The 27,116-nt window shown below is 43.4% G+C and overlaps 1 protein-coding gene across 3 annotated transcripts; it reads right to left on the minus strand.

The window, feature by feature from the left end:
• Positions 1-2,081: 2,081 nt before the first annotated feature.
• Positions 2,082-24,776, minus strand: LOC307015559 (uncharacterized protein). Of its 3 annotated transcripts, XR_013801578.1 has the most exons (5): positions 23,974-24,776; positions 20,721-20,815; positions 20,437-20,630; positions 5,141-5,324; positions 2,082-4,088 (listed from the first exon to the last, which is right to left on the minus strand). XR_013801578.1 is itself a non-coding variant. In XM_079644249.1 (4 exons), exons 1-4 carry the CDS (start codon positions 23,992-23,994, stop codon positions 5,260-5,262), a joined length of 375 nt encoding a protein of 124 aa, XP_079500375.1. In that variant the 5' UTR covers positions 23,995-24,776; the 3' UTR covers positions 2,082-5,259. The 3 variants fall into 3 exon arrangements, 1 of the variants encoding a protein (XP_079500375.1); XR_013801579.1 differs by having other exon boundaries at positions 2,082-5,324; positions 5,426-20,630; XM_079644249.1 differs by having other exon boundaries at positions 2,082-5,324.
• Between the last annotated feature and the right edge of the window lie 2,340 nt (positions 24,777-27,116).

Raw genomic sequence — 27,116 nt, forward strand, 5'->3', positions numbered from 1 at the left:
ATCCAGGAGAGATTTTCTGATCTGGCCCTGCTGCACATTGAGGGAGATTTGACTGCAAAACTGTCAGTTGAGAAGATAGTGGACATCTATGCCAGCCGGAAAAAGAGGCGCCTGATGCTGCACTAGGTAAGCCATTCATTCAAATTATTTCGTTTTGTTGAGCTTAAATGCGTAATTGCGCAGCATCTGCATCCGGGGATAGCCAGCTGCAGTAAGCAGCAGACACCGCTCCACGCTCAAACCAAAATCCTCCAAATCCTCCCGTTTGCGTTGTGCTCACATGCTTCGGTCCTGCTAGCGGCCGCTGCTGACAGTTGTGGGGCAGAGACGCTGAATGCATGGAGATCATAATCACTAGATGACGGTGAACAAAAGTCATTACTTTGTTGGTTGGCTTTGTTTTCATCGCTGAAATTAGGTCAACATGTGATAAAACTGCTGTGCTTATATCCTACAGTTATTAGTTAGTATGCCTATACAGTTCATTAAAAAGTGTGTGAGCATTGGGAAACATTGATCCTACAGACCTCTGTGTTATAGCCTAATTATAGCAGCAGTATGTGCCGCAGCAGCCGTTTTATTTTGCGGCGAGTTCCGCTGCCATAGTAATTTCATCTATTGGGCATATTAGTTATGAAAACACACCTGCAGTAGCCTGTAGGCTATCCTGATCAATTTTCATGTATGAATCCTTGTGTTGCAGCCTATAGCTATACATTACATTTGTAGTTATTTTTTGGCACCCCCAACCTTAAAGTTCAAACTTCGCCCATGACTGCCGGTGGTTGAGATGGTGGGGTCTTTGGTGACTAGTTTTATAGCCCAATATACATTACTTAGGTGCTTCAGGAGATTGGCATTGCTGTTTTTCGATGTGGACAATGCTTTCTGTCCTGCACACAGTTTACATTTTACCGTAATATTTTTTGCGTCCTTTATCCCCACAAATTGAAAATAGTGGTTATATTTCCAAGTTGCAAATGCGCTGCTGCTCTCGCTGATACTTACATCTGCTATTGTGTGTGTGTGTGTGTGTGCTGGTGGTGAGCGTTGCCGTGTGTGTGTGTGTTAGCCTGGTGTTAGCATTATCAAGCGTTCGTGTGTGTGTATTTTTCCCATAAGGCAAGACCCGCCCAACTCTGTCTCTGATTGGCTTACCCTGAAATGTTACCCCGTGTTAACCAATCATCACTCCTCTCTGGTTACTTTCACTTTTCCAAGGTGCTGTGAGAGGACATTGCTGTATTCGCCTGTAAGGTACGTCCGCAGGGAGATTCGGTTCAGTTCCATCACATAATGTAACGCAGTAACACACCCATTTAAATCACAGTATCTATAACGGCGTTACTTAATAGGAATAGGTAACTAGTAACGCTATTAGTTACCGCAAAAGTAGTTGCGTTACAGTAACGCATTACTTTGTAACGCATTAGTCCCAACTAGGGATGGGTATCGTTAGGATTTTATCCATACCGCTACCGGTACCGGTACTGCTTATCGGTATCGGTATTTTTCGATACTCTTATCGATACTTTTCAATAATTTGGTGCTCAAAATTATAGACATGAATACAAGATGTGAAGATTAAACAGTAATTGTATTGTAATTTTCTTGCAGATATAACTGTATAACTTATACATTAGCTTCTCAGAAGCAATGAAAGGCCAAATTATTATAGGTGTAGGAGCTCACATTAACACACTGTCAGTGTTGATAAACAAAAAAAAGACAAGGTGATGTGCCTGCAAGACTTCACTCAGGTAAACAAAACATATTACCCGTGCGCAGCAGCTAACCTGCCTGCGAGCCTTCGCTCAGGTCACATTTACACACGGCGCGGCTGAAGCCCGCTAGCACGAGCACAGTATCGCAAGCACCGTTTTAGATTCAATGAGTGTCTCGTTTGCAAATGCTTCATTAAGTTGCATGTGTTACCCCCTTTACACGCAACTAATTGAGTACATCGATTGCACCTTGCACTATCGCCATTAAACATTTTTAAAGTTGTTGGGGCAGAATCTCTGCTCCACGCGTTCATCTATGAGTTTGTTTTACAAGAAGGAAAAGTCAAAGCACCAGGATAAGGGTTAAACAATAATCTGCTTTAATGGTGGAACATACAATACATCATCCAATCACCTAATCACGAAGCACTCTGCAACAGCAGCTTCAGAATGCAGAATGCTCCGGCTCTGGTTCATCCAACCGGAAAAGGACTTACCATTTCAGCAACAGGAGGAAAAAGAGAACGAACTTAGAGAAAATACAGGCTTTCATACTAAAAACACAGGAGGAGGTGTGTGGATGCTTCCCCCAGAGGTCATCTTATTGGGAGAGACCAAGACATGGCCTGTCGTACCCAATCAGCGCGACACAGCAGAAGAAACCCGGAAACAAAAAGTCTCTTTCAGTTTGACGAAAACCAGATACCTATTGGTGTCTGGAAAGAACCTGCTCTAAACAACAAGTTTCCTTATCTTATTTCACATCTTGCAGCCAGCACACACACATTCCCCTTTATGGCTCTTTGTCTCTGTGGCCATCTTCCCCCCCTCAGTTGTTAAAGCACCTTTCGTTTCACCTACTCTTGGCATCTTTTAAGATATAGTTGGATTATACAAATATCACATGTGAGTTACCTTAATATCCACAATACCGAGGAAAACATTACTGCTATTCTTGATAAAAAGTAATTAAACACACACATATATTTATCATGTAGACTTCCCTAATATTTGACATGCTGGAGATCTTTTAAGAAGAATGTCCCCTCCCCCAGCTCTTCCAATCTACTGGAATGCAGAACTGCTCTCTGTTCATACAGAGTAATAAAACATGTTTAAGCTAATTTCTCCACAATGTTTGTAGCCATTTAGTACCCACACATGAAAGAACAAAACAAAGAAATCAAATAAAACACCAACACAGATAAGGTTCAGCAATAATCACATCTAGCTGCTGCAACAGACACCCTTCTTTATGGGTCGACAGGAAACAAATCATTAACTTTAACAAGACTTTAACTACATTATCTGAAAATGTATCTGGGAATTCCCCTGTTAATTGCAAGGACTATAGATAATTAACAGAGAGACCCTAGGGGCCTCTTCTTGGTATCTGCTAGGCAGAAGTCACTCAATGCAGAAATTACAAGTTTAACACACATTCTATATAAGGTGACATTAAAATGAATATACCAGATTGAACTTTCCTGCCATAACACGTTACTTTAATCCTTCAAATAATTCAAATAATACTTAAATTCCCCCTTTTGGTCTCGCCCCACGAGACCAACTCACATAAGACATTTGAAACACAACTACTGTCATTCTTTGCTACTGTGTCTGTCCCCCTACATTAAACCTTTGGGAACAGGACAGAACTTTTTATGTCAGTGAAGGAACTATCAGAGTGAGAGCCTGAGTGCCAGAAAGCAACATCCTTGCGTGTTGTTGAATCATCAGGGCCCCCCTCCCCCTCAAAGGAATATGCCAACAAGGGCAGCTGATAGGGAGGGGGAGATGCGGCCTTTCCTTCAAAGGTGGAACTGATGAATCTGATCAGAGAGAAGTAGACTCCTCTGCTGCCTCGAGAAGTCCCCCAGCCTGCTGACAGCCGCTTCCGAGTCCTCTGCTGTAGGGATGTCCACGAGGTCCTTCTCCTCCAGTCCGATGATGACAGCTTCCGAGTCGTCTGCTGTAGGGATGTCCTCGTTGACGATAGCCAGGTCCGTCCTGATGTGTCTGGGCCCTTCCAGGTGATTTCCTCGCCGTAGACTGGCTCCAGTAGTACCAGATGTCCCCCTTTGCTCCTCGGCGGACGGCATGAGATGTCCTCTGGGTCACTCTGTAGAGCCCGGAGAACCTGGGGTTGAGCCACGTAGCACTGACGACCTTCAGCCAGACGAACTCCGTTGTGTCGGCTTCCTGCTCCTCGAGTTCCCCCTTTTGGCGTCAGGAACCTGTGTGAAGAAATCTGCTACCCACTCCTCAAGTCTACGCTCAGGGCTCCTGGGCCCTCAGGTGTTTGACCCACCACTGGTAGGCTGCTTGGAGACGGTTGGTGGGGTGTCTTAAAACAACAGCTGTCTGTGAACAGGTTTTCTAAATTAGTTGCAGACCTTCTATCTGCCAGTGCAGCTTCAGAATCTTAATACTTGGCCTGTATCAACAAAATAAACCCCAACATCTTCAGGTGAACTAAATAACATATTTCAATAGCTCTGAATTTCTGACAAGCATCTGTGTTATTTTTAAATGAAATCCTTGAGATCCTATTTAAAATCTAAATATAATATTAACTGCTAATGTCTCTGATAAAGAAACACACTAATGTTATGGATTCAAAAACAACTAATTTCATGATACTGACAAAGTGAATAATTTCCTGGTGATACTGCTTCTACCTGTCAGTGCTTAGATATTATCAAGCTGAAAAAATGAATACAGAAATCCAACATACTGTCATCAAATGTCTTTCTATTATGAATTTAAATTAAATGTACATCCCCATAATGATCTGAACAGTGTCACGATTCTCATGTTATGTCACGTTTATAGTTTTGTAGGTTTGGGTGTTTTTGCTGTTTTCCATGTCATGTTTTCCTTTGGGTTATTGTCCGGTCCTTTTCCCTGTGTTTTCCTCTTGTCATTAGTTTCCCTGGTGTGTCTAATTGTCTGATTATGTTCACCTGGGCCCCTGTGTTTTCTCCTCCCTCCTCACCTGTGTCTTGTTGTGTGATTGAGTCTTGTGTGTATTTAAGTTCTGGGTTTTCTCTCTGTCTTGGTCGGTTCGTCTTGTTCCCTGACTAGTTCTGCGGTGAGTGTTCTGTTTGTGTCATTGTACATGTATCTCATAGCCTTGAAATAAAGGAAGTTCAGTTTATATCTGAATTTGGGTCCTGCTTGTTTCACAAACCGTGACAGTGTCTACTTTTGAAAAAAGTACGGGGCCTTTCACCGTCTTCTTACACACCACACCTCGTTGATTCACTTTTATTTTATATAACTTTCCTACCTATCTAAAATATGTATTGTATATTCCACCGTAACAACTATGACACCGGAATATGTCTCTGACAACTCTAAAATTTAGTTTAGCCAATTACAGACCTTCGATAGAAACAGGCTCGTCTGCTCACCTTTCAATTGTAGGATCCTCGTTTTAGTTGTCAGAGATTATTCTAGGCCTCTTCTCCGGACCATTCGTCCGCTGGCTGCTGATTTTCCTCTAAAAAACCCTACTCATGACGTCGCCACCTCATGACGTCATCACGTCGGGGAAACACCATTTGTTAGGGAAGATTCTCTGCTCCGCGCGTTCATCTATGAGTTTGTTTTACAAGAAGGAAAAGTCAAAGCACCAGGATAAGGGTTAAACAATAATCTGCTTTAATGGTGGAACATACAATACATCATCCAATCACCTAATCACGAAGCACTCTGCAACAGCAGCTTCAGAATGCAGAATGCTCCGGCTCTGGTTCATCCAGCCGGAAAAGGACTTACCATTTCAGCAACAGGAGGAAAAAGAGAACAAACTTAGAGAAAACACAGGCTTTCATACTAAAAACACAGGAGGAGGTGTGTGGATGCTTCCCCCAGAGGTCATCTTATTGGGAGAGACCAACACATGGCCTGTCGTGCCCAATCAGCGCGACACAGCAGAAGAAACCCGGAAACAAAAAGTCTCTTTCAGTTTGACGAAAACCAGATACCTATTGGTGTCTGGAAAGAACCTGCTCTAAACAACAAGTTTCCTTATCTTATTTCACATCTTGCAGCCAGCACACACACATTCCCCTTTATGGCTCTTTGTCTCTGTGGCCATCTTCCCCCCCCTCAGTTGTTAAAGCACCTTTCGTTTCACCTACTCTTGGCATCTTTTAAGATATAGTTGGATTATACAAATATCACATGTGAGTTACCTTAATATCCACAATACCGAGGAAAACATTACTGCTATTCTTGATACAAAGTCATTAAACACACACATTTATTTATCATGTAGACTTCCCTAATATTTGACATGCTGGAGATCTTTTAAGAAGAATGTCCCTTCCCCCAGCTCTTCCAGTCTACTGGAATGCAGAACTGCTCTCTGTTCATACAGAGTAATAAAACATGTTTAAGCTAATTTCTCCACAATGTTTGTAGCCATTTAGTACCCACACATGAAAGAACAAAACAAAGAAATCAAATAAAACACCAACACAGATATGGTTCAGCAATAATCACATCTAGCTGCTGCAACAGAAACCCTTCTTTATGGGTCGACAGGAAACAAATCAATAACTTTAACAAGACTTTAACTACATTATCTGAAAATCTATCTGGGAATTCCCCTGTTAATTGCAAGGACTATTGATAATTAACAGAGAGACCCTAGGGGCCTCTTATTGGTATCTGCTAGGCAGAAGTCACTCAATGCAGAAATCACAAGTTTAACACACATTCTATATAAGGTGACATTAAAATTAATATACCAGATTTAACTTTCCTGCCATAACACGTTACTTTAATCCTTCAAATAATTCAAATAATACTTCAAAGTGCAACCAGACCTTCGATCGCTTCGCTCTGTCCGCCATGCCTGCGGGAGTCTCACAACAATAATAAGAGCGCTGTTGAGAGACATGACGAGTGGCATTTATAGTGGCTAATCAGAGGGGTCTCAAACCGGATACATCACACGGGATGAGGGTTCCCAACCAACCAGAATGGTTTAAAGTTAAACTAAGGAAGTAGACGTAACACATATACCGATAGCAGCACCGTTTGTCCAGCGGCTTAACGGTATACCGATACCGTCCAATCAGGTACCGGTATTGACTTAGTACCGGTTCTCGGTACCCATCCCTAGTCCCAACACCGAGTATGACCAACAGGAGACTATTGATGTGTATAGTGAGTTTGGTAGAAATATACTGTATAATAGTGACGTTATTGAAGATTATACCATATTTATTGAAGATTTTACACTATAAATATTCACCAAAATTATTCCAAAACATATTCTTCCAAACTCTCTAGTGTAGTCCGACCAACAGGAGACTATTGATGTGTGTAGTGAGTTTGGTAGAAATATACTGTGTCATAGTGAAGATATTGAAGATTATACCATATTTATTGAAGATTTTACACTATTCACCAAAATTATTCCAAAACATTTTCTTCCAAACTCTCTGCTGTAGTCCGACCACCAGCAGACTATTGATGTGTGTAGTGAGTTTGGTAGCACTTCACTGTATAATAGTGATGTTATTGAAGATTATACCTTATTTATTGAAGATTTTACACTATAAATATTCACCAAAATTATTCCAAACCTTATTCTTCCAGACTCTCTGCTGTAGTCTGACCACCAGGAGATTATTGATGTGTGTAGTGAGTTTGGTAGCACTCCACTATAATAGTGACGTTATTGAAGATTATACCATATTTATTGAAGATTTTACACTATAAATATTCCCCAAAATTATTCCAAACCATATTCTTCCAAACTCCCTCAGGGTTCCTGAAGGTATCGCCAACTCAAATTTAAGACTTTTTAAGACCTTTTTAAGGCCACTTTGAATAGAATTTAAGACCTATTTCACGGCAAGAAAGTATGAAGGAAAATTGCTATGAAAGAAGAAATACGTCCCATAATTACTTACAAAGTAAATGTATTCATGTTCAAGAACAATGACTGAACATAACAGCATAATAGTACAGAACTGTGTTAGTCAAAAAGTGTGTGTGTGTTAGGGCTGAGCAATTAATCGTGTTTTAATTTTGGCCTGCCACAATTACGAAAACAACATAATCGAAAAAAACTATTATTTAGCTTTGCTAGGTTGTGACAGTGCACTAGAACATATTTGATCTAATTCATTTTAGTCTAATTTATTTTTATTTATATATGTTTAGTAGCTTGTGGAAGTGCCCTCCAAAATATTTGTTGATCTTGTTTATTGGTATTTATTACTTTTATATTATTTATTTAAATGTATCATTTATTTAATTAATTTTTGTATTGGTTTTTCAGTTGAATTATACGTTCAGGGTAATAAACAGTTAAAAAGATACTGTTCAAATTATACACATTATGTTTTAAAGTTCAATAAATGGATGTTTTCAAAAAGTCAATGAATAATCGTATTTAATAATCGTGATATCAATTATTGACCAAAAATAATCGTGATTATGGTTTTTGCCATAATCGAGCAGCCCTAGTGTGTGTGTGTGTGTGTGTGTGTGTGTGTGTGTGTGTGTGTGTGTGTGTGTGTGTGTGTGTGTGTGTGTGTGTGTGTGTGTGTGTGTGTGTGTGTGTGTGTGTGTGTGTGTGTGTGTGTGTGTGTGTGTGTGTGTGTGTGTGTGTGTGTGTGTGTGTGTGTGTGTGTGAGAGAGTGAAAAGAGCTATTGTTTGTTTGTAGCCTTTATTTAACCAGGTGAAAGCCCCTCGAGATCAAAAGATCTCTTTTTCAAGGGTGACCTGCTATATTCAGAGCTCTGCTGCCTTGGCTACAATCGTTGCTGTTGTATGATTGGTGTTTAGCTACGGTATTTAGCGTCTACAGCACCTCCGCTTTTAGGGTTGACGTAGACCCAAACGTTGCCCGGAGGTCCCCCGGTGTTGTTGCGGGAGCCACTCGGAGCTGCTGCACTAGCTAACGCTAAACTAGCTAACGCTACATTAGCAAAACAAACGCCAATTTATTTTGCAAAAGGTGCAGCGGGCTTCAAACACGTTCCCCTCCACTGGTTTCAACCATCACTAAATTTGATGTTTTCCAACCAAATACGGTTGAACTGACACTTCCCCATATGTATTTGTAAGTAGATTTGAAGATACCTGAGTTTCTGACTGCCGCTAGCTGAAGCTTGGTTGCTAGGTTACTAGCTGGGTGTTCTCCAATAAGGGGCCGGGGGAAACAAAGTTAATGATTAATGGTTCCATGTTGATTTAATTCAATACAAATTGTTGGGGGGAACTGAAAGGCTATTACCTTCCTGGTTACTTTGCAGCCCGGACATTTCCCCCAAAACACATTTAGACGTGATCGCAACAAAGAAGTACCTTTCAAATCCTATCATATTTAAGACCTTCTAAATCATATTTAAGACCTTTCTTTTGTTGTTGTTGTCATATTTAAGACCTTTTTAAGGCCTTAAATTCAGATTATCACATTTAAGACTTTTTAAGACCCCGCGGGAACCCTGCTCTCTGCTGTAGTCCGACCACCAGGAGACTATTGATGTGTGTAGTGAGTTTGGTAGTAATATACTGTATAATAATAACGTTATTGAATATTATTGTATTCTCTTTTTTCGGAGTTGCACTTTGCAGACGGTCCCTGAGCGCTTGTTTCTTCTCCGGCTGTGGAAAGAGACCAATTTAAAGTATCCAGCTCGGAGGACGGCGCATATTGGCTTTTTTTTTATCAACATGTGATTGTAGTTCGTTGTCAACCTTACCACAGTACATAGCAGAGTCTGAATAACGTTTTGTTCATGAGTTATTGATCCATGAAATCTGAATCTGCCAAAATCGTTCTAACTTTACTGAACTGTCGAAGTTCGGAGTTAGAGAAATGTGAAAGGGCCAAACTCCCTTCCAGAGTAAAATAATGCATGTTTTTAGCTATCTTTGATGAGAGATAAAATGATATTTTGCCACAAGTTCTTAATACAATTGGGACTGTTGGACTCAGTACTGCTTGGACTACTCCCACAAGTACAATAAAGTATTTTTAGTGTGCACTTCTTGAGTAATCCTTTGTCAAACTCCCCTCCCGAGTACAATAATTCATGTATTCTGCTATATTTGATGAGGGATAAAATGATTGTTTGCAACAAGTTCTACATGAAATTGATACTGTTGGACTCAGTACTACTTGGACTACTCCCATATATTTAATAAGCGTTAAAAGCGTACACTGGGAGGCTGTGGAGATATTAGTGTGCTGGTGTGAGGATTTGCAGTTCTATTTCGTATATGGCTTCGCCCTCTAAGGCTATTGCTATTGGGTAATCCCCCTGCGCCCCCGCGCAACACTGAAACACTTGTAGTCCACGCCCACCCGCAAGGTGGGCCCCACCCTCGGGCCTCCTTCCAGTATAAATAGGAAGGAGGCCCGGCAATCTGCTCCCTCTTTTCTTCAGCAAACCGCAGCAGTTACTGAAGCACAGAACCATTAATCATCATGAGCAACAACTGCGTCCGAGATTGTCCCTCATGTGGCTCAGGATCATGAGCTATGACCAGCACGCAATGTGCGAATCCTGCCTGGGGCCAGAGCACGCGGACGCGGCTCTCAGCCAGCAGGTCGCTTGCTCACATTGTGCCCGTCTCCCATCAGCTGACAGGAAGCGAAGAGCGGACGCTCTAGCTGCTGCGGCCGAGGAGGACGATTGGCCCGTCCAGGCAGGACGGCGCCCTACGTTGAGCTCCCCAGTATGTGTATGTCGCCCGCCAGGCCGACCGGGTGCACCAGTGTGCCTTTCAGGCGGCGGCGAATATCATCGCGCTGCTCTCCAACTCGGTGGTGACACTTGTAGAGCGGTCCACCACCGAGGCAGAGGAAATCAGCAACGGCACTCACTCTGTGCGCGTCCGTCGCTGTCTCCCAGGCCAGGATTTCCGCGTGGGTGACACAGATCCAGCGCCACCTCGGGCTGCAGCAGGCGTCTGTTACGGAGATGGCCAGAAAAGTGCTACTGGACGCTCCAATCAGCCCGTATGGGCTTTTCGGACCCCAGTTCCACGCCATGGTGGAGTCTGTGAAGATGGCCGCAGAACAGTCGGACGGCATTCGCCAGCATGTCAGCTGGCTCCAGCCTGCTGAGCGCCCACAGCGGCACCAATGCCGCAGCATCCACGCCGGCAACAGGAGGCCGCAAGCGGAGAGATGCCCACAGCAACCGCCTCGGCGTCAGACTCGCCCTTTGGCGGCTGCAGGGGCTCCGTCCCACGTCTCCGCTCCCCCGCCACCCCAGAGACAGGGTCTCCCGGCGGCGAGTCAAAGGGAAGTGAGGCTCCCCGCTCCTGGTCTGCTCCGCGAGAGTCTCCGAGGAAGAGGAGCCGGTAATTAAGCCGGCTGCCACTAATCTGTTGATTAAGTAGACAGCAGGGCTCCCTGCAGAAGCCTGCTGGTTTTAACCTATCGGTTAATAACCTGCAGAGCTCGCGGCATTTCTCTCACGGAGATACGCCTCCTACACACGGTCATAATAACCCATGAGCGCCGTTATAACGCCTCATGTGGACATCAATGCACACACCTCCACTCATCCCCTGAGCGTGTACACGCCTCATGATGACAGCCGGAGTGAAACGCAGCGTGTAGAGGCTTCCTCGCAGCCCTTTCGCCTCACGGGCAGCGGCGGCGAGGGCAATGGCGTGGCTCGTCACCATGACGACCATTACAGCACATCACAGAGAAGCCAGAACAGGGGAATGAGCAGTATTCCAGGCTGAGTGCCCCCAGCGTCAGCGCCCGCAGCGCCACGGCGCCTAGGGCTTGCTGCAGAAGCCTGCTGGTTTTAACCTATCGGTTAATAAACTGCAGAGCTCGCTAATTAAGCCGGCTGCCACTAATCTGTTGATTAGACAGCAGGGCTCGCTGCAGAAGCCTGGTTTTAACCTCGGTTAATAACCTGCAGAGCTCGTGGCATTCCTCTGTCCGAGATTCGCCTCCTACACACGGCCTTAATAAACCCATGAATGCCGTTATATAACGCCTCATGTGGGCAGCACTGCACACACCTCCATCCATCCCCTGAGCGTGGACGCGCCTCATGATGAGAGTCGGAGTGAGACGCAGTGTGTGGAGTCCCCCGCGCAGCCCTTTTGGTCCAAGCACACCTTGGGTTGCCTCACGGGCAGCGGCGGCAGTGGCTCTGGCGTGGCTCGTCACCATGACGACCAAAAACACATCTCGAGCATGTGCGCCCGCTCTCAGAGTTTTTCTCAGAGTGGCAGCACGTGTGTCTGATGGACAGATGGATGAGCAGGCTGATCAGCAGAAGATATGTCCTGCAGTTTGCCTCTTCCCCCCCACAGTTCAATGGGATCCAGGAAACACTCCTGTCTTCCCAGAAGCTATGTCTTGCGCTCCAATCCGAGCTGCTGGAACTCCTGTTTGAAAGAGGATATTTCCAGGGTTCCTCAAAGGGAGGAAAATCAGGGGTTTTCACTCCCGTTATTTTTCTAATCCCGAAAAAGACTGGGGGAATGAGACATCCTCGATCTGTCAGTATTCCACATGCTGACGATCAAACAGGTGCTGGAATGTGTTCACCAGGAAGACTGGTTCACTTCCACCTGAAAGATGCATACTTCCACGTACCCATCATTCCAAAACACAGGAAATTCCTGCGTTTTCTCATTTCAGGGAATATCAGACCAGACAATCGTCTGTGGTTCGGATATTTCCTGACTCCTCGCTTTTTTGTGTAGAGAAGCCCGGAGCCACTACACAGAGGAGGGATGAGAGTGTGGTTTTTCTCTGGACGACCTGCTATTTGCTGGCTCGCTCCAGGGAGGAAGTCGCTTTACAGACGGTACATCTCGTATCGCATCTGTCAAAGCCTGGGTTTCATAATAAATTGGAAGAAGAGCTGTCCTCTTCCCTATCAGACAATCTTTTAGCTGGGAGTGGAATTAAACTCAGCCAGCATGAGAGCGTGTTCTCGCGGCAGCGAGTGGAGGAACTGACAGCTCTCCTCCGGCGTGTCACAACCCACACAGCCCTCTCCGTGACGCAGCTGCTCGGCGTTGGCGTCAGCTGGTCACGTGATGATACCCCTGGGTCTCTTCTAACAGGGGGACACTCCAGAGGTGGTTCATTCGCTGCAGAAGCCTGCTGTTTTTAAACTATTGGTTTATAAACTGCAGCTCGCGGCATTCCTCTGTCCCAGATATGCCTCCTACACACGGTCATAATAACCACGAGCACCGTTATAACACCTCGTGTGGACAGCATGCACACACCTCTCATCCCCTGGGCGTGTACGCGCCTCATGATGAGAGACGGAGTGAAATGCAGCGTCTGGAAACTCCCTCGCAGCCCTTTCGCCTCACGGGCAGCGGCCGCGATGGCGTGGCTCGTCACCATGATGACCATTACGGCACATCACAGAGAAGCCTCTCCCCCCAGCAGTTCCATGGGATACAAGAAACACTCCTGTCATCCCTGGAACAGTGTCTGGCGCGGTTTTTAGTCCGCTATTTTTCTAAATCTCGGAAAAGAACGGGGGAGTCGCCCCGTTGCTGTACAATCATGTGTTGATTTGCAAAGACAACAGGCCACAGCTATGGAAGCAACCTCAATCGCCAGGGAGGAGTACGATCTGCGCAGCTTCTGAACGCAGCCAGGCGGCTACTGTTCTGGGCGTGCACACACGTTGCTCTCCATCAGAGCAAGGTATTCCCGGCGAATTGAACAGAGTGGCTCGCAGAGCGCAGCAGCCATGTTATGCGAGGAGTACGGAGACTCAGACCTGTGTCACGCGCACTGGCGCCTCAGTGGGATTTGGCTTTGGTGTTACGCGCACTAAAGCAAAGCCCCATTTGAACCTTTAGACCAGGTTCCCCTTAAACTGTTGTCAGCCAAAGTAGTATCACTTTTGGCTCTATCAGCGAAAAGGGTGAGTGATTTGTCTGCTCTCTCTGTGGCTATGTCATGCCTCCGGATCCAAGGAGATGGCAGTTCAGCTGTTTTACGCCTTAACCCGGCTTTTATGCCAAAGGTCATCACAAGCTCTTTAGAGTAAAGAGTGATCACCTTGGATGGCTTCTTTCCCCCTCCTCACAGGTCGGAGGAAGAAGCCGCGTCTCATCTCCTTTGTCCTGTGCGCGCGCTGTCCTGCTAGTGGCGCGCATGGCTGCACTGTAAAAACGATAACTAGCAATTGTTGATCTCATTACAATTTTGAAATTAAACTGACTCAGAAATATGGCTTTGCAATAAGTAATCTATAAACTCTTGTCTGCCCAGCAAATTTTTCCCATTGTTGACTTAACTACTATTTTTAAGTCAGCTCAACAAGAAATTGTAAATCTATAAGCAGATTTTTGAGTTGAGTTGGGCCAACTCCGTCATTTGCTCTTTTGCGCATGCGCACACAAGCCTGGACCAGTTTGAACCGCGCTTTGCTGAAGGTGTGCCCGTCCGACATTTTGTGGAGCAGAAACCGCGTGGTGGGAGCTGGCCAAACTTTCGCTCCAGCAGGTAAGATAAGCGTGTTTTTACTTCCATCACGCTGAATTAGTGCATGGTTGACTTTGTTTTTACTGTAGGGTCATTGTCTGTTGTTGTTGGTAACTTTTTCGCATGCGCCTCGTCGTCATGCAGACGCTTTCACATGGGGTAGCTATGCAGCTATGCAGCTATGTAGCTATGCAGGCATGTGGGCTGTCATTTCAGTGGTGTAAGTAATTCGGGAACTATATTCATTATGAAAAGCCAACGTTGTGCATTTTTTATCCGGTGCAACACTGGGTAAGTTAAACAAGGCGGCAAACGATGGTGTTCGTTTATCGCGACCTCTCCGCGGCGCCGCCATTACTTGTTGTTTTATTTTCTGCTGTAGCGCTGTTATTTCGTCACTTTTTAAAGTTTTAATAATTTTTCATGCGAGAAAGTAAGGGTTTAGATCCCCATTGTGCGGTTAGTTTGTCTAAATGACGGCTGTTTAGAAGTTTGCTCCGAAGTTGAGAACCTCCACGTTGTGGCAAGGCCCCCCCGAGGTGGGGGACCTCGCAGAGGCAGCAAGCCGCCTGGAGAGCTCCGTTGGCCGGCCGAACTACGTAGTTCTGCCGGGGTGGTAACGGTCGTTAATTAACTCATCCGCAGGTTTTTAGAGGTTTGTCGCCGGGTTGCTCGATTCTTTTTTAGGAGATAGGCTGTTGGTCTCACTGGTGTAATCTAACAATTGGGCAGCTGCATTAGTTTGAATCAAGAGTAAGTTAAAGCTGTGTGAAGGAGGAGAGGAGCAGCGCTGTACAGAAATCACCACATTTACATCAATAATGTTTTACAATGTTCCGATCAGAATGCATTATTTTAAATGTTGTTTTATTTTATGAAGTTATAACATGGTTATGGTTGGTGTTTTTAAAAACAAATGTTTGAATTCATGTTTGCATTTTTGTTGCTTGTCATAGGCCTAGTTATAATTTAAAATCAAATTTACATTTTAAAATTAATTTACAGATTATATTCATGAATGAAAGACAATTCCCAATAGACTTTTTTCTTGTCTCTATTTTTGGCTTGTTGATGTAGGCTATTTAGCTCCTGCAACAAGGGATTCCTTCTGTGTTATGTATGGTTGTTTTATTTATTTTTTTATATAACGGCTGTTGCAGTTGGCTTTCAGACCAGTACAGCTTGGTGTTATTACAATAATTATTATCAGACTAACTTTTAAGTTTTTCATATCAGTATTCTATCTTAAATTACGTGTAGAGGCTGTTGTGAAAATGCTATTCATGCTATTTGTGTCTCTTGTGTTTCAGTGGTGGATTCCATGCAGTGCCGGCTTTGTAAATTCTCCAGCTCCAGTCAAGTGACCCTCTTGAAACATCTTCGCCTTCGCCACGGTCAAGGTGCACACTGGCCTTGCACACACACCAACTGTGTTTGTGTATTTAAAACACTTGGATCATTGAGATCACACCTCTCGAGATCACACGCGTCAGTGAAAATCCAGGAGTGTGTAACATTTCACTGCGAGTTGTGTGATTTTAAAGAGATTTGCAGTGAAAAAACGTTTTGGAACCATCTCGGACATCATTTAAAGAACAGAGAAACTGTACAATGTCCCTTTCTAAGGTGTACCTTTAAAACAAACACTCGCCCAACCTTCAGTTTTCACAAAAGTCGAAACCATAAAAACTGGACACTTAAGGATTTCCGAACAATAAAAAGAACTGTTACTGAAGATGAGATAATTGATGGTGAACAAGCTGATAGTGAAGCAGGGACATCAGCTCATGATGTTGTGGGACTAAATGAGGTTGTAGATACTGTGGAGGATGTAGATAGTGAGACACTTGAGCACAAATTAGCCTCTCTCTTTTTGTCTATGCAAACTGTGTTGCACGTTTCTCGAAGTGCAACACAAAAGATTGTAGAACATTTGCATAACCTGCTGTCTTTCTCTAACACTCAAACTTTCAACAGTGTCAAAGAGATCCTTTCTAAACATAAAATTGAAGTAAATGATTGTGTTTTGCAAGAAATTTCAAGTGCTATAGCTCAAACTAATCCACTCCTTTTAACAATATCAGAGAAAGGTTCCCTATCTACAGATCACAGAAGGAATATATACTTCAAAGGGCACTTTCCTGTTATCGAACCCACAGAATATCTGTACAACGCAGCCCATAAAAACTCTTTTGTATATATATCTGTCACTAAGGTACTTGAGACTTTACTTGGGTGTACAGATTTTTTTGACAAAATTGTATTTAATCAAGAAGCTTTATCTGGGCACTTTAAGTCTTTTCAAGACGGCAAGTATTACAAGGAGAATAAGCTACTGGGAGAACAAAACACTTGTATCAGTTTGGGATTATACATTGATGAATTTGAAGTGTGTAATCCATTGGGGACCTCTAGAAAAGTTCATAAGATTACGGCAGTATATTGGGTGGTTCTAAATTTACCAGCCAGGTTCAGATCGAGTCTCACTTCAATTCAGTTTGCTGTCTTGGGTAAAAGTGTAGACATAAAAAAATATGGTTATGAAAAGTTTCTTGAGCCATTGCTTAAAGATATAAAGTGCCTAGAACAAGAGGGAATTTTTGTTGAAGTTGTGGGCCAGTTTGTTAAAAGCACTGTGTATTGTGTATGTGCTGACAACCTCGGTGCGCATGGTCTTGCTGGCTTTTCTGAAAGTTTTAATGTTGAAAATTTCTGTCGGTTTTGTTTGATTAGTCGGGGCCAAATTGCAACCACTGAGGTTAATGATTTTCAATTGAGAAGTGTTGATCAGCATAACTTGTTTCTGGAAGAGCTTAAGCAGGGGGGCAACCTCAAAAGTGTTAAGGGGGTCAAAAGTGAATGTGTACTGGGCAAACATCTCTTGTTTTTTCACCCAATAACTGGATTTCCTCCAGATCTGTTGCATGATCTTTTGGAAGGGGTCATCCCTGTGGAATTATCCTTATGTTTGAAAAATCTGATTTCAAAACGCTTTATTACATTTGATGAGTTAAATGACTGCATAACATCATTTCCCTACAAGTATGAAGACAAAGTAAACAAGCCCCACAAAATTCCAAAAGCAAGCTTTGAAAAGGGGACAGTGGGGGGAAACGGGCATGAAAACTGGACACTGCTTCGTTTACTTCCTTTTGTGATTGGACGCAAGATACCAGAACAGGAGCCAGCTTGGGTGATTTTAATGGACCTCAAGGAAATTCTTGACATTGTTGTGTCAAGTAGGCTTTCTGAAGAAGCACTGTGTTATTTATCTTATAAACTACTCGATCATCGCAAGTTGCTCACCAGTACCTTTCCAGAGTTCAGACTGAGGCCGAAACATCATTTTATCGACCACTACCCGCAACTTATTCGCTGCTATGGGCCTTTGATTGAATTATGGACAATGCGATATGAGGCTAAGCATAGCTACTTTAAAAAGGTTGTCCATGACACTCGCAACTGGAAAAATGTGCTGCTCACTCTGTCCACGAAACATCAGCAAATGATAGCCTACCACCTGGACAGTGGGATCCTTTTCAAGCCAAAACTGTATGTTGAAAATGTGAAGGTGGTCAGGGTTTCAGAATTGGATCCATCTCTCAAGTATGAAATACAGAAGAAGTACCCACATCTAGACAGTGTGTCCCTGTCTAAAACGGTTCACCTGGATGGGACACAGTATGCGGCAGGCATGATTTTGTCTTCTGGGCAGTGCAGTGGCCTCCCTGAGTTCCATAAGATTGCAAACATTCTTGTCAATGCAGAGGAGGTGGCATTCATTTGTAAAAAACTTTCTTCTTGGTACATGGAACATTACAGGTCCTATGAACTTGTTGAAAACACCTGTGCAGACCTTCTTGTCCTGGATCCAGATGTGCTGACGGATTACCATCCTCTAGCAGCGTACACAGTTGGTGGGAAGCTTATGGTGACTCCGAGGACATTCCTTCTCCATTAACCTCCTGAGACCGAGCGTTTTTTCTGGTGTGCATTTTTTTTATTTCTCCTTGCTATCTGGGATAAGTAGGACCTAATAAGTACAATACCTAAAGTTTGTCTTTGTACAGGAAGTAGTTTTTGCAAAAAATGATGTCCTCATATGAGGACACTGGGATTATCTCAACATAAAAAAAAACTGTATTTGCTGTTTGGGACCAGAAGGGCCCAATTTGTGTAAATTCAAATTTTCAGCTTTCTACAACATTGGTGTAATCTGTCTTCTAATTAGGTTTGACTAATCATTTTCTCCCACTTTTCTCTCTCCCCTCTTTTCAGACTATGTTACTTCGGGTCGTTCTTTCCTCCAGAGATGCCCGGCGAATCCAGCTTCCAGAAGTCCCAACATCTGTGGAGGGCCTGATTAATATGCTTAAAGAGAGACTCAATCTTCAAGAAGATTTCTCACTACAGTTTGAGGATCCGGAGTTTGGAAATGCACTCTGCAACTTAACAGAGATGTCAGAATTACCAGCTGTGCGTGCAGTCTTGCATGTCATGTGGAACTGTGATTTGTCTCCACTTAACCAATCCACTAGTTCAGTCTCCTCTCAGGACACAATCAGTGTTCACTCTGAGGATTTCAGGCCTAGTTGGACCGATTCTATCCAGACCACATTAAGGCAAGTCGCAGAGTGGCCATCTCCATTCCCAATCCCCAAGTTTGCATATGATGTGGAGCTGAAATTGTCTAAGGCCAATGACACACATGAAAAGACAAAGAAGGGCGTTGAAGTGACAAGAGACATGAAGATGGAGATATTGGATAAAATTGCACAAGCAATTTTTGAAATCAAAAGCTGGCAAAAGTTGAGAAAACTCAAAAATCTCTTGCATCATGTTGCCTTGATATTTTAAGTTTTCTCAACTTTTTCTTTTTTACAGTGTGCCTTGCGCCATTCTCAGCGCCTGTTTGTGCATTATAGAGAGTGCTCGATCGGGCAGCCTCTGTCTGCACACTGGCTGTGTCACAGGCATATGTCTCCTCATGGGGTGGATCCCCCGGAGAACATCAATGCGCACTCCACCAGAGGAATGTCCTCCTCCGCGGCTTTGCACCGAGGAATGTCAGTGGAAGACATTTGCACTGCTGCATCTTGGTCTTCCCCCTGTTCATTTATTCAATTGTATTTAAGGGATGTCTCCCATTCCTCTCTGACACACCCGGTACGGAGTGTCTTGTAAGAGTGAGTGACGTCAGGGATCCAGCTGTGCGCCTCTCTCCTGCCTCTCGGCACGCGGAGAGCGGCCCCGTTATCCCTCTTATAGGAGGTAGGTTCCTTTTTCCTCTGACACACTTTGTACGGAGTGCCTGGTCAGAGTGAGTGACGTCAGGGAGCCAGCTGGGCGCTCTCCTGCCTGTCTGACACGCAGAGAGCTGCTGTTCCCCCTCTATGATCGCTGGGCAAGGTGGGACCTTCGTCTCCATTTTCTCACAGCGGCTGGGTATGTATTGTTCCCAGCCTTCATCCCGTCAGGGAAGATAGGCATGTTTTGCTATGTTCCAGGGACGGTGATGCGCCATTACGCATGGCACAACAGGCATGGGGTGTTATTGAGCAGGTGTGTCTGTGCTTCTAGTGCCGGGCGGACCCAGTGGGGCGCAGACTACATCATGCTTCGCCCTTAACCCAATAGCGATAGCCTTAGAGGGCGAAGCCATATACGAAATAGAACTGAGGTTACCTACTGTAACCCCAGCTTCTATGAGTAAATGGCGCAGCCCTGTAAGCGCTGGGTCCCACTGGCTCTACGAATAGCTGAAGAAAAGTTATTTTGTATGGGAGCAGATTGCCGGGCCTCTTTCCTATTTTTACCGGAAGGAGGCCCGAGGGTGGGGCCCACTTTGCGGGTGGGCATGGACTACAAGTGTTTCAGTGCTGCGCAGGGGGATTACCCAATAGCGATAGCCTTCGAGGGCTGCGCCATTTACTCATAGAAGCTGGGGTTACAGTCGGTAACCTCAGTTCTCCCTCCTTCTCCTCCTCTTTGTTTTATGTTTGTTATTGTCTGTCTGTCTGTGTGTCTGTCTTCCTGGCTGGGTGTGGCTGACCCACTTATGTTTCCCGCCAACTCACCTCCTCAGCTGTGGCTCATCATCCGGATTACTCTAATCACCGTCACCTGCATATATACCCGGTTCCTCCATCCAGTATTCACCAGTTCGTCAGTTAACCACGCTGGTAAACACGACTTTGGTTAAACAGTTTAGTGCATCTACTCTGTTTGTTTCTGCTACTTACCTGTGATCTCTTTGTCCAGTATCCATCTGCCTACTCCTCTGCCTGTCACGTCCAGCTTCCGACTCCTCGTCTGAGTTTCCTCCGTGCTTCCACGCACACCAGCTCGAACCTGTCTGCTCTCGCCAGCTCTGGATCCCCGGCTCTCCTCGCCTGTGTTCTTCCGTGCATCTCCGCACCTCCGCTGGTAACAAATCCTGTCCCGGATTATATGGACATTAATCCCTCCGTTATAGGATTTGTTGGTTTAATAAACCTTTTTACCTACTAAACTCTGTGTCCTCTACCTGGTGTTCAGCATTTGGAGTTCAGTCTTGTAAGCTCGTGAGAGCGTAGCAGCTGGACTTCGAATCAGGGGAGGACACTTCACCCCAAATTCCTCCTGTGGGGATTGTCCATATTAGTAGTGAATGTATGTAAGTCGCTTTGGATAAATGTGTCGAACAAATGACATGTAATATAATGTTAGACAGACTATTTTAAGAGGATATGGTAGACAGAGGACATAAACACTAGATCCACTAGATCAGTACTCCAGCAGCAGCATTGTTACCCCTTGGAAAGTCTTTAGAGACTGGCCTGGATAGCTGTTCACAACTTTCCTTCAGCACAGGGACACACCCCTGTCACTCTTGTTGGCCTCTTATGATGCTGCTAAAGTCCTTCTACTGCACCTTTTTAATTATTATCTCTGATCAAAGATGGCAGAATAAGTGCATTATTGTACTCGAGAAGGGAATTTGACAGAGTATTACTCAAAGTACACAGTAAAAGTACTTCACTGTATTTGGGGTAGTATTCTAACAAGTTTTATTAAGAACTTATGGTACAAATGACTTGAATTGGAAATAAAGCAGAAAAAAACACCCATTATTTTACTCTTGTACAGCGATTACCGTAAAGGCACTATTAATTTCGCACTCAAAAATGAATAGCTGTTGATTAAGCCGTTTTCTACAGGCACATTAGACCTTTTCATTATGATTCTACTTGTGATAGTCCGACAACACAACCTGTGCAGCCCATGTATTGATTCCATCTGATAGCTGCTATTACAAAACAACACGTCTACCTGCTCTCCACAATGATCAATGACAGTGAACGGATGGTCACAGTAAGGTACAAATAAACAGAATCACACAAAGCCTGGTTAGCGTTGCCTGACTTTATAAAGTGTGTTATTTTTTTTAAGTGTGTGGTTACGTTCTAGTCACTTTGCTCAGCGCTAGTGCTTGTTACAACTTTCATTTTCCCTACTCGCCATAAACTGTTTTTATGGCTCAGGTTAATCTAGCCCCCTTCCGACGTGAGCGTGGGGTCAGCTAAGAACCGGTTTTCGGTGTTTATATTAAATATATATATTAAATATATATATATATATATTATATATATATATATATTCATTTAATTATTTATTTAATTTTGGCTTAAATGGTATTCCATAGTTGTCTGTGTGCATCCTTCTCCATGCATCCACCAGGCCGTGGGAGTGGACCAGCTGCTTCAGAGCATGCTGGGATGCTGGATGCGGCTCTGCATGGTTGCGATCTAGATAGAGATGTCCCGATCCGATCACGTGATCGGGAATCGGAGCCGATCACGTGATCTTCAAAAGATCGGAATCTGGAGAAAAAAATCGGGGATCGGGTTTTTTTTTAATACTTTTTTATTTTTTTATCATTCAATGTTACAAAACAAAAATGACCATGTTCAAGTCTTAAAGTCATCCTGAGGCCTTAGTTTTGGTTTCAAATTACACAACATCATGTATGTGTCTTCTTTGGGGCTTGTTTTCATAGACCTGGTTGCTTATTTCTCTCAAATCTGGCAACAGAGTGGGCAGGGCGCAGTGTCTAATTGTAGCAGTAAGCTAACGAGTACTGATAAGCTTTATTTTGTTTTGATCCAATGCTGCACAACTGCACTGATCCAATGCTGCTGTGAAAAAAAGAAGCTATATCCATGTTGGATAGAATATCCAATTTAAATAAAAAAAATAACCTTAAGGGACAACTTAAATGCTTTTTTCTTTTTTTTCTCTTAATGCATTGCATAAAGATCGGATCGGGAAAAATCGGTATCGGCAAATTGTCAAAATCAAATTATCTGAATCGGATCGGGAGCAAAAAAAGGTGATCGGGACATCCCTAGATCTAGAGATGCATTTTCTGTATAATTAAAATCCCCACCCAAGAATAAAAAATCCTCCGTGGCACAACTGTTTAAAACATTAACTTTGAGTAAAAACAGCTTCCTCTCTGCACCGTTAGTTGGAGCATACACATTTATAAAAACAGCTGTAAAAAGGTCAAACCGTGCTTTTATTAAAAGCAACCTCCCCTTGATAAAATGCTCGACCTCCAGTGAGACAGCATTAAAAGACTTGGAGAGGAGGAAGCCCAAACCCCACTGAGAGAGGTGTTGTGGCTTAAAATGTCTTCCCCCTCCCACTCCTTTTTCCAGTCTGTCTCACTAAAAACGTCGTTGTGCGCTTTTTGTAAGAAAAGGACATCAACATGTTTTATTTTTGCAGTCTGATACATTAAAGACCTCTTTTTTAACTCTCTGGCTCCATTTACTTTCAAACTTCCAACTCTAAAAGTGTCCATAGTGAGTGAGATATTAAAAGCAAAAATAAAAACAAATAAGTTAATTAACACACACATTAGGGATTTTGAATTCACCGCTGCTCATTTGTTTCCTTACTTTCATCACAAGTTTTTTTTATCTAAAAACTTCCTGGTCAGTCAAGCCAGACTCCTCTTTTTGGCTCATGTGGAGTTTTGCAGAGGTACAAAAAACGGCCAAATCAGGGAAATACTCTTCTATTATCACCTCATGTTGTTTTTTTGTCTGTAGTGCAATTCAAATGAACATCATCTAATTAGCTCCAAATTTGACAAGCATGGCAAGTGTCCAGCCCTGTACAATATCTATACAGTCATAGTGCCACCTAAAGAAGTTGTTGGCTTTGTCTTCTTAATGAGAATCCTTCATAGAGCTTGGCTCAGGCTGTTGTAGCAGTTCTGTGATAGCGAGGAGCGACAAAGGCAAACATGATTAACAGACATGAACAGGGTGCATTTGGCAAAATATTGGAACTTTAAACAGAGGAGCTAAGCATAAAAATAATATTATTGGAATGTATGTTCTTCAGCTGTAATACCATTTCTGACATCCAGCACTGAGCATTAGTTATCCTTCTTTAAAATAAAACCAACTGCTAACGTCAAGGCTCAAAGCTTGATACTGTACTTCTGCTGTTGAAGTGAATAATAGATAGCTTGCCCTCTGATGATATGCTCTGGTTGTACTGTTGATCAGTGTAATAACAGCAGTTGTTGATGATAGAAGAGAATAAATTATTGTCCGGGTCTATTTCATAATCCAGATCTTTTGTTTTATAGTCAGTGTATTCAAATGTTTTTAGCAACAGTTGGTCTTGTTCCTTGATCATCTGAGACATATTAATATTTTCCCCTATTGAAGATGATTGCCTCCATTCAGTATGAGTCATGGTTGTGTGTAAGTGCTTGTTACCTTATGTGTGGTCCAGAACATGAAGATTATTGGTATTTATCCAGATCCTCCATGTTTCTGATGACCAGTACTTTGGCCTCCTCAGGTGTTCCGTTTAGCTTTATCAATATTCTACAGTTTGTTGTCCAGGTGTTCTGAATTTTCTTCTGTTTTTTCATGAAGCAAGCCTTTCTGGCTATGTCGCCGTTGTACTTGGTCAGATGCTCGTTGATGTAGACATCTGATCCTTTCAGCTTCCTTCCTTGTTTGAGTAAGGCCGTTTTGTGTTTCCTGTTCACAAACCTGATGAGAATAGCCGGTTTGTTGCCAGCGTTACTCCTTGGCAGGGGGTGGCATGCCTCGATGTTCTCACAGCCCAGTTCGATCCCCTTGGACTGGAGGAAAGCAGCCACCTGTTGCTCCGTGGAGCTGACATCAAGCTTCCCGGGCTCACCCCTGTTGTTAACGGTCACAGCACGAGCGTATGACCGGGGTTTTATGTTGAGCCCGGTAACGATAACATTGTTCATCCTGGTATATTGCTCAAGGTCCTCCACTCTGCTCTCCAGGTAAGTTATCCTCTTGTCCTTCTCAAATGTTTTTCTGCTGCAACCTGACAGCAGAAATGTCCTCCACCAGGAAGTCGAGCGACTTTTTAATGTCCTCGACCTCCTCCGCAGCGATGGTTTTCTTTGGACCCATGAAGTACTTTGATAGAATCCAACGATTAAGATGTTATATTGTATGTTTCGCATGCACAACAGTAAGTTGTCAATAGTCGCAAAAACTTCGCTCGGTACGCTGTTCCTCCTGCTGCCCCTCCTCCTCCAACATACTATAATGTCCGTGTGCAACAATACCCCAACCAATAGATCCGCGGGTGAATAATAATCACCACATTACACACATCCCTTCACATTTAAATTAAAATGTACATTCAAATATTTCGTGAGGCCTTCTAAAATGTTTTCAAATATAATTAGGGTTGTAGTTGAAGAGTTTGTAAATTATTGCGTTGCGCAATCGCACAACGGCACGTCCATTAATTCCACAACCACACACATGGATTAACATCGATTTAATACATTCATGTAGCCTTTGTTTCTGCTAAAAGAGGTGTCGACCAGCTGGGGCAACAAGAAAATCGGCGAAATCGAGTGTGACTATTAATTTTTTTATTAACAACCGACCGTCGGGGTAGCATTTGCCGGGTAGCGTTCTCATGGCGTCTATTATCAACGCTATGGGAGGTCTATGAAGGTCTATGAGACGCCCTGCCCGTTGAAAACTGACTTCCAAGGGGTACCCTGTACGTAATAGAGTGACGGGGAGGGGCCCTGACCGTCCGTCAATATGTGACGGGTTGGGAGTGAGAACGTGTTGCTATAAATAGCGAACTACGGCAGATATGTAATATTTAATGCAGCCGAACCGTGTATTACAATCAGTGTTGGGCAAGTTACTTGCAAAATGTAATATATTACATATTACTTATTACTCTCTTTTGAAAGTAATAAGTTACATTACAATATTACTGTCTCTGAAATGTAATGAGTTACACTACTTTAGTTACTTTTTAGTTACTTTCACCAAAAATAACCGCAAAAGAATAGCTAGGTATTTTAAATGCTAAAATGTAATTTAGTGCAGCTCATTATGCATCCAGTGAAGGGCAATGTGGTATAGCATAACAACTGTGTAGGCCCTTAAGGCTACTAACAACTTGTATTACACGTCTTAGTTGAATACTCGATTCTGATTTTAAATTCTTAACATGTGACACGTTGTTAATACAGCAGTACAGACTGCTGTCAAGGACTATAATGAAGGTTAACATATTGTAAATCAAGGCAAATATTATTTAAACCATGCTCATGGTTTGAAATGGCAAACATTGAAAGGTAAAAGTATTATTAAAACCATGTAGCCTAGTACATCATCACCTTGGTCCCATCGCTGGGAAGAGAATATTTACTGTGCTTGAAAACTGGTATCACATCATCATGTAAGGTTGACTTTGTGACTTGGAGAACATTTCAGCTGCAACATCAGCTCGTTGATAATAAGCTTGGGATATGAGATATTTTTGTAGCCATTCGTGGTGAAGGCATCTGTGCTATTGTATGCATTATTTTTGACCCAACATTTCTACAGGCATGTCAGAATATGGTACTATTTTTACATGAATATTCTAGCCATTGTCTATTTGTATACCACAAGCTGCAAATTGACCGCCTTACCCCACTGTACAGGCGGGTAGTTGTTTAGATATACCTGGCACCTGCGGGCCGCAGAGGTGTGGCGTAGTTTCGGGCGACGAAGACTGCTGCTCCGGGGCCGGCGAGTCAGGCGGGAGTAAGCTAGTGTCCACAACGGAGGGTAACGTGATGTCCACATCTGACCTGTTGCTACTGTCTGCAGTAGATGCAGTGTTGCTGGCGTTTAGTGATGGTTGCTTTAACCATTTTCGTATAAATGATTATCCACTGATCAGATGTGTGTCACTGCTGTGGAAGCACTTTGGAAATGATACACGCGCAGCGGAGCAGGTCACGCGCACCTGACACAATTTGTTGTTTGTATTTTTCGCTACGTTCTCTTTTTGAATGGTTGCATAACGTTCAACTTCCCCAAAGATCTCGACGCGAAGCCTGAAGGGTAAACACCAGGTTTACTAATCTACCCGCACAATTTGTCCGGTGTCGGAATGTCTCGCTATGTTAGTAGGCTACGTTCTTAAAAAACAAAACACCATTTAATTTCGGGTTAAAATGTGTTGTAACTGCGTTACTGAGCATTGTAACGGGTAATATATTACCCACATTTCATTAGTAATGCGTTACATTACTTCGTTAGAGCAAAAAGTAATATATTACGGTAACTCAGTTACTTTTGTAACGCGTTACACCCAACACTGATTACAATGCCGTTATGTGATGACCTTCAAAGAGAAAAGCAAGCGCACTCGGAATAAAGTATTATTTTATTTTTAAAAAATGTTTTCGGATTTCATATCAACAGGAAGTCCGGTGAACTAAAATATCCGTGCGGAACAATACCCCAACCCATAGATCCGTGGGTGAATAATATCAATCACCACATTACACACATCCCTTCTAATTTAAATTTAAATGTATATTAAAGTATTTCGTGAGGCCTTCTAG

Source organism: Notothenia rossii (assembly GCF_949606895.1).
Source record: "Notothenia rossii genome assembly, chromosome: 8".
NCBI classification, from domain to species: domain Eukaryota; kingdom Metazoa; phylum Chordata; class Actinopteri; order Perciformes; family Nototheniidae; genus Notothenia; species Notothenia rossii.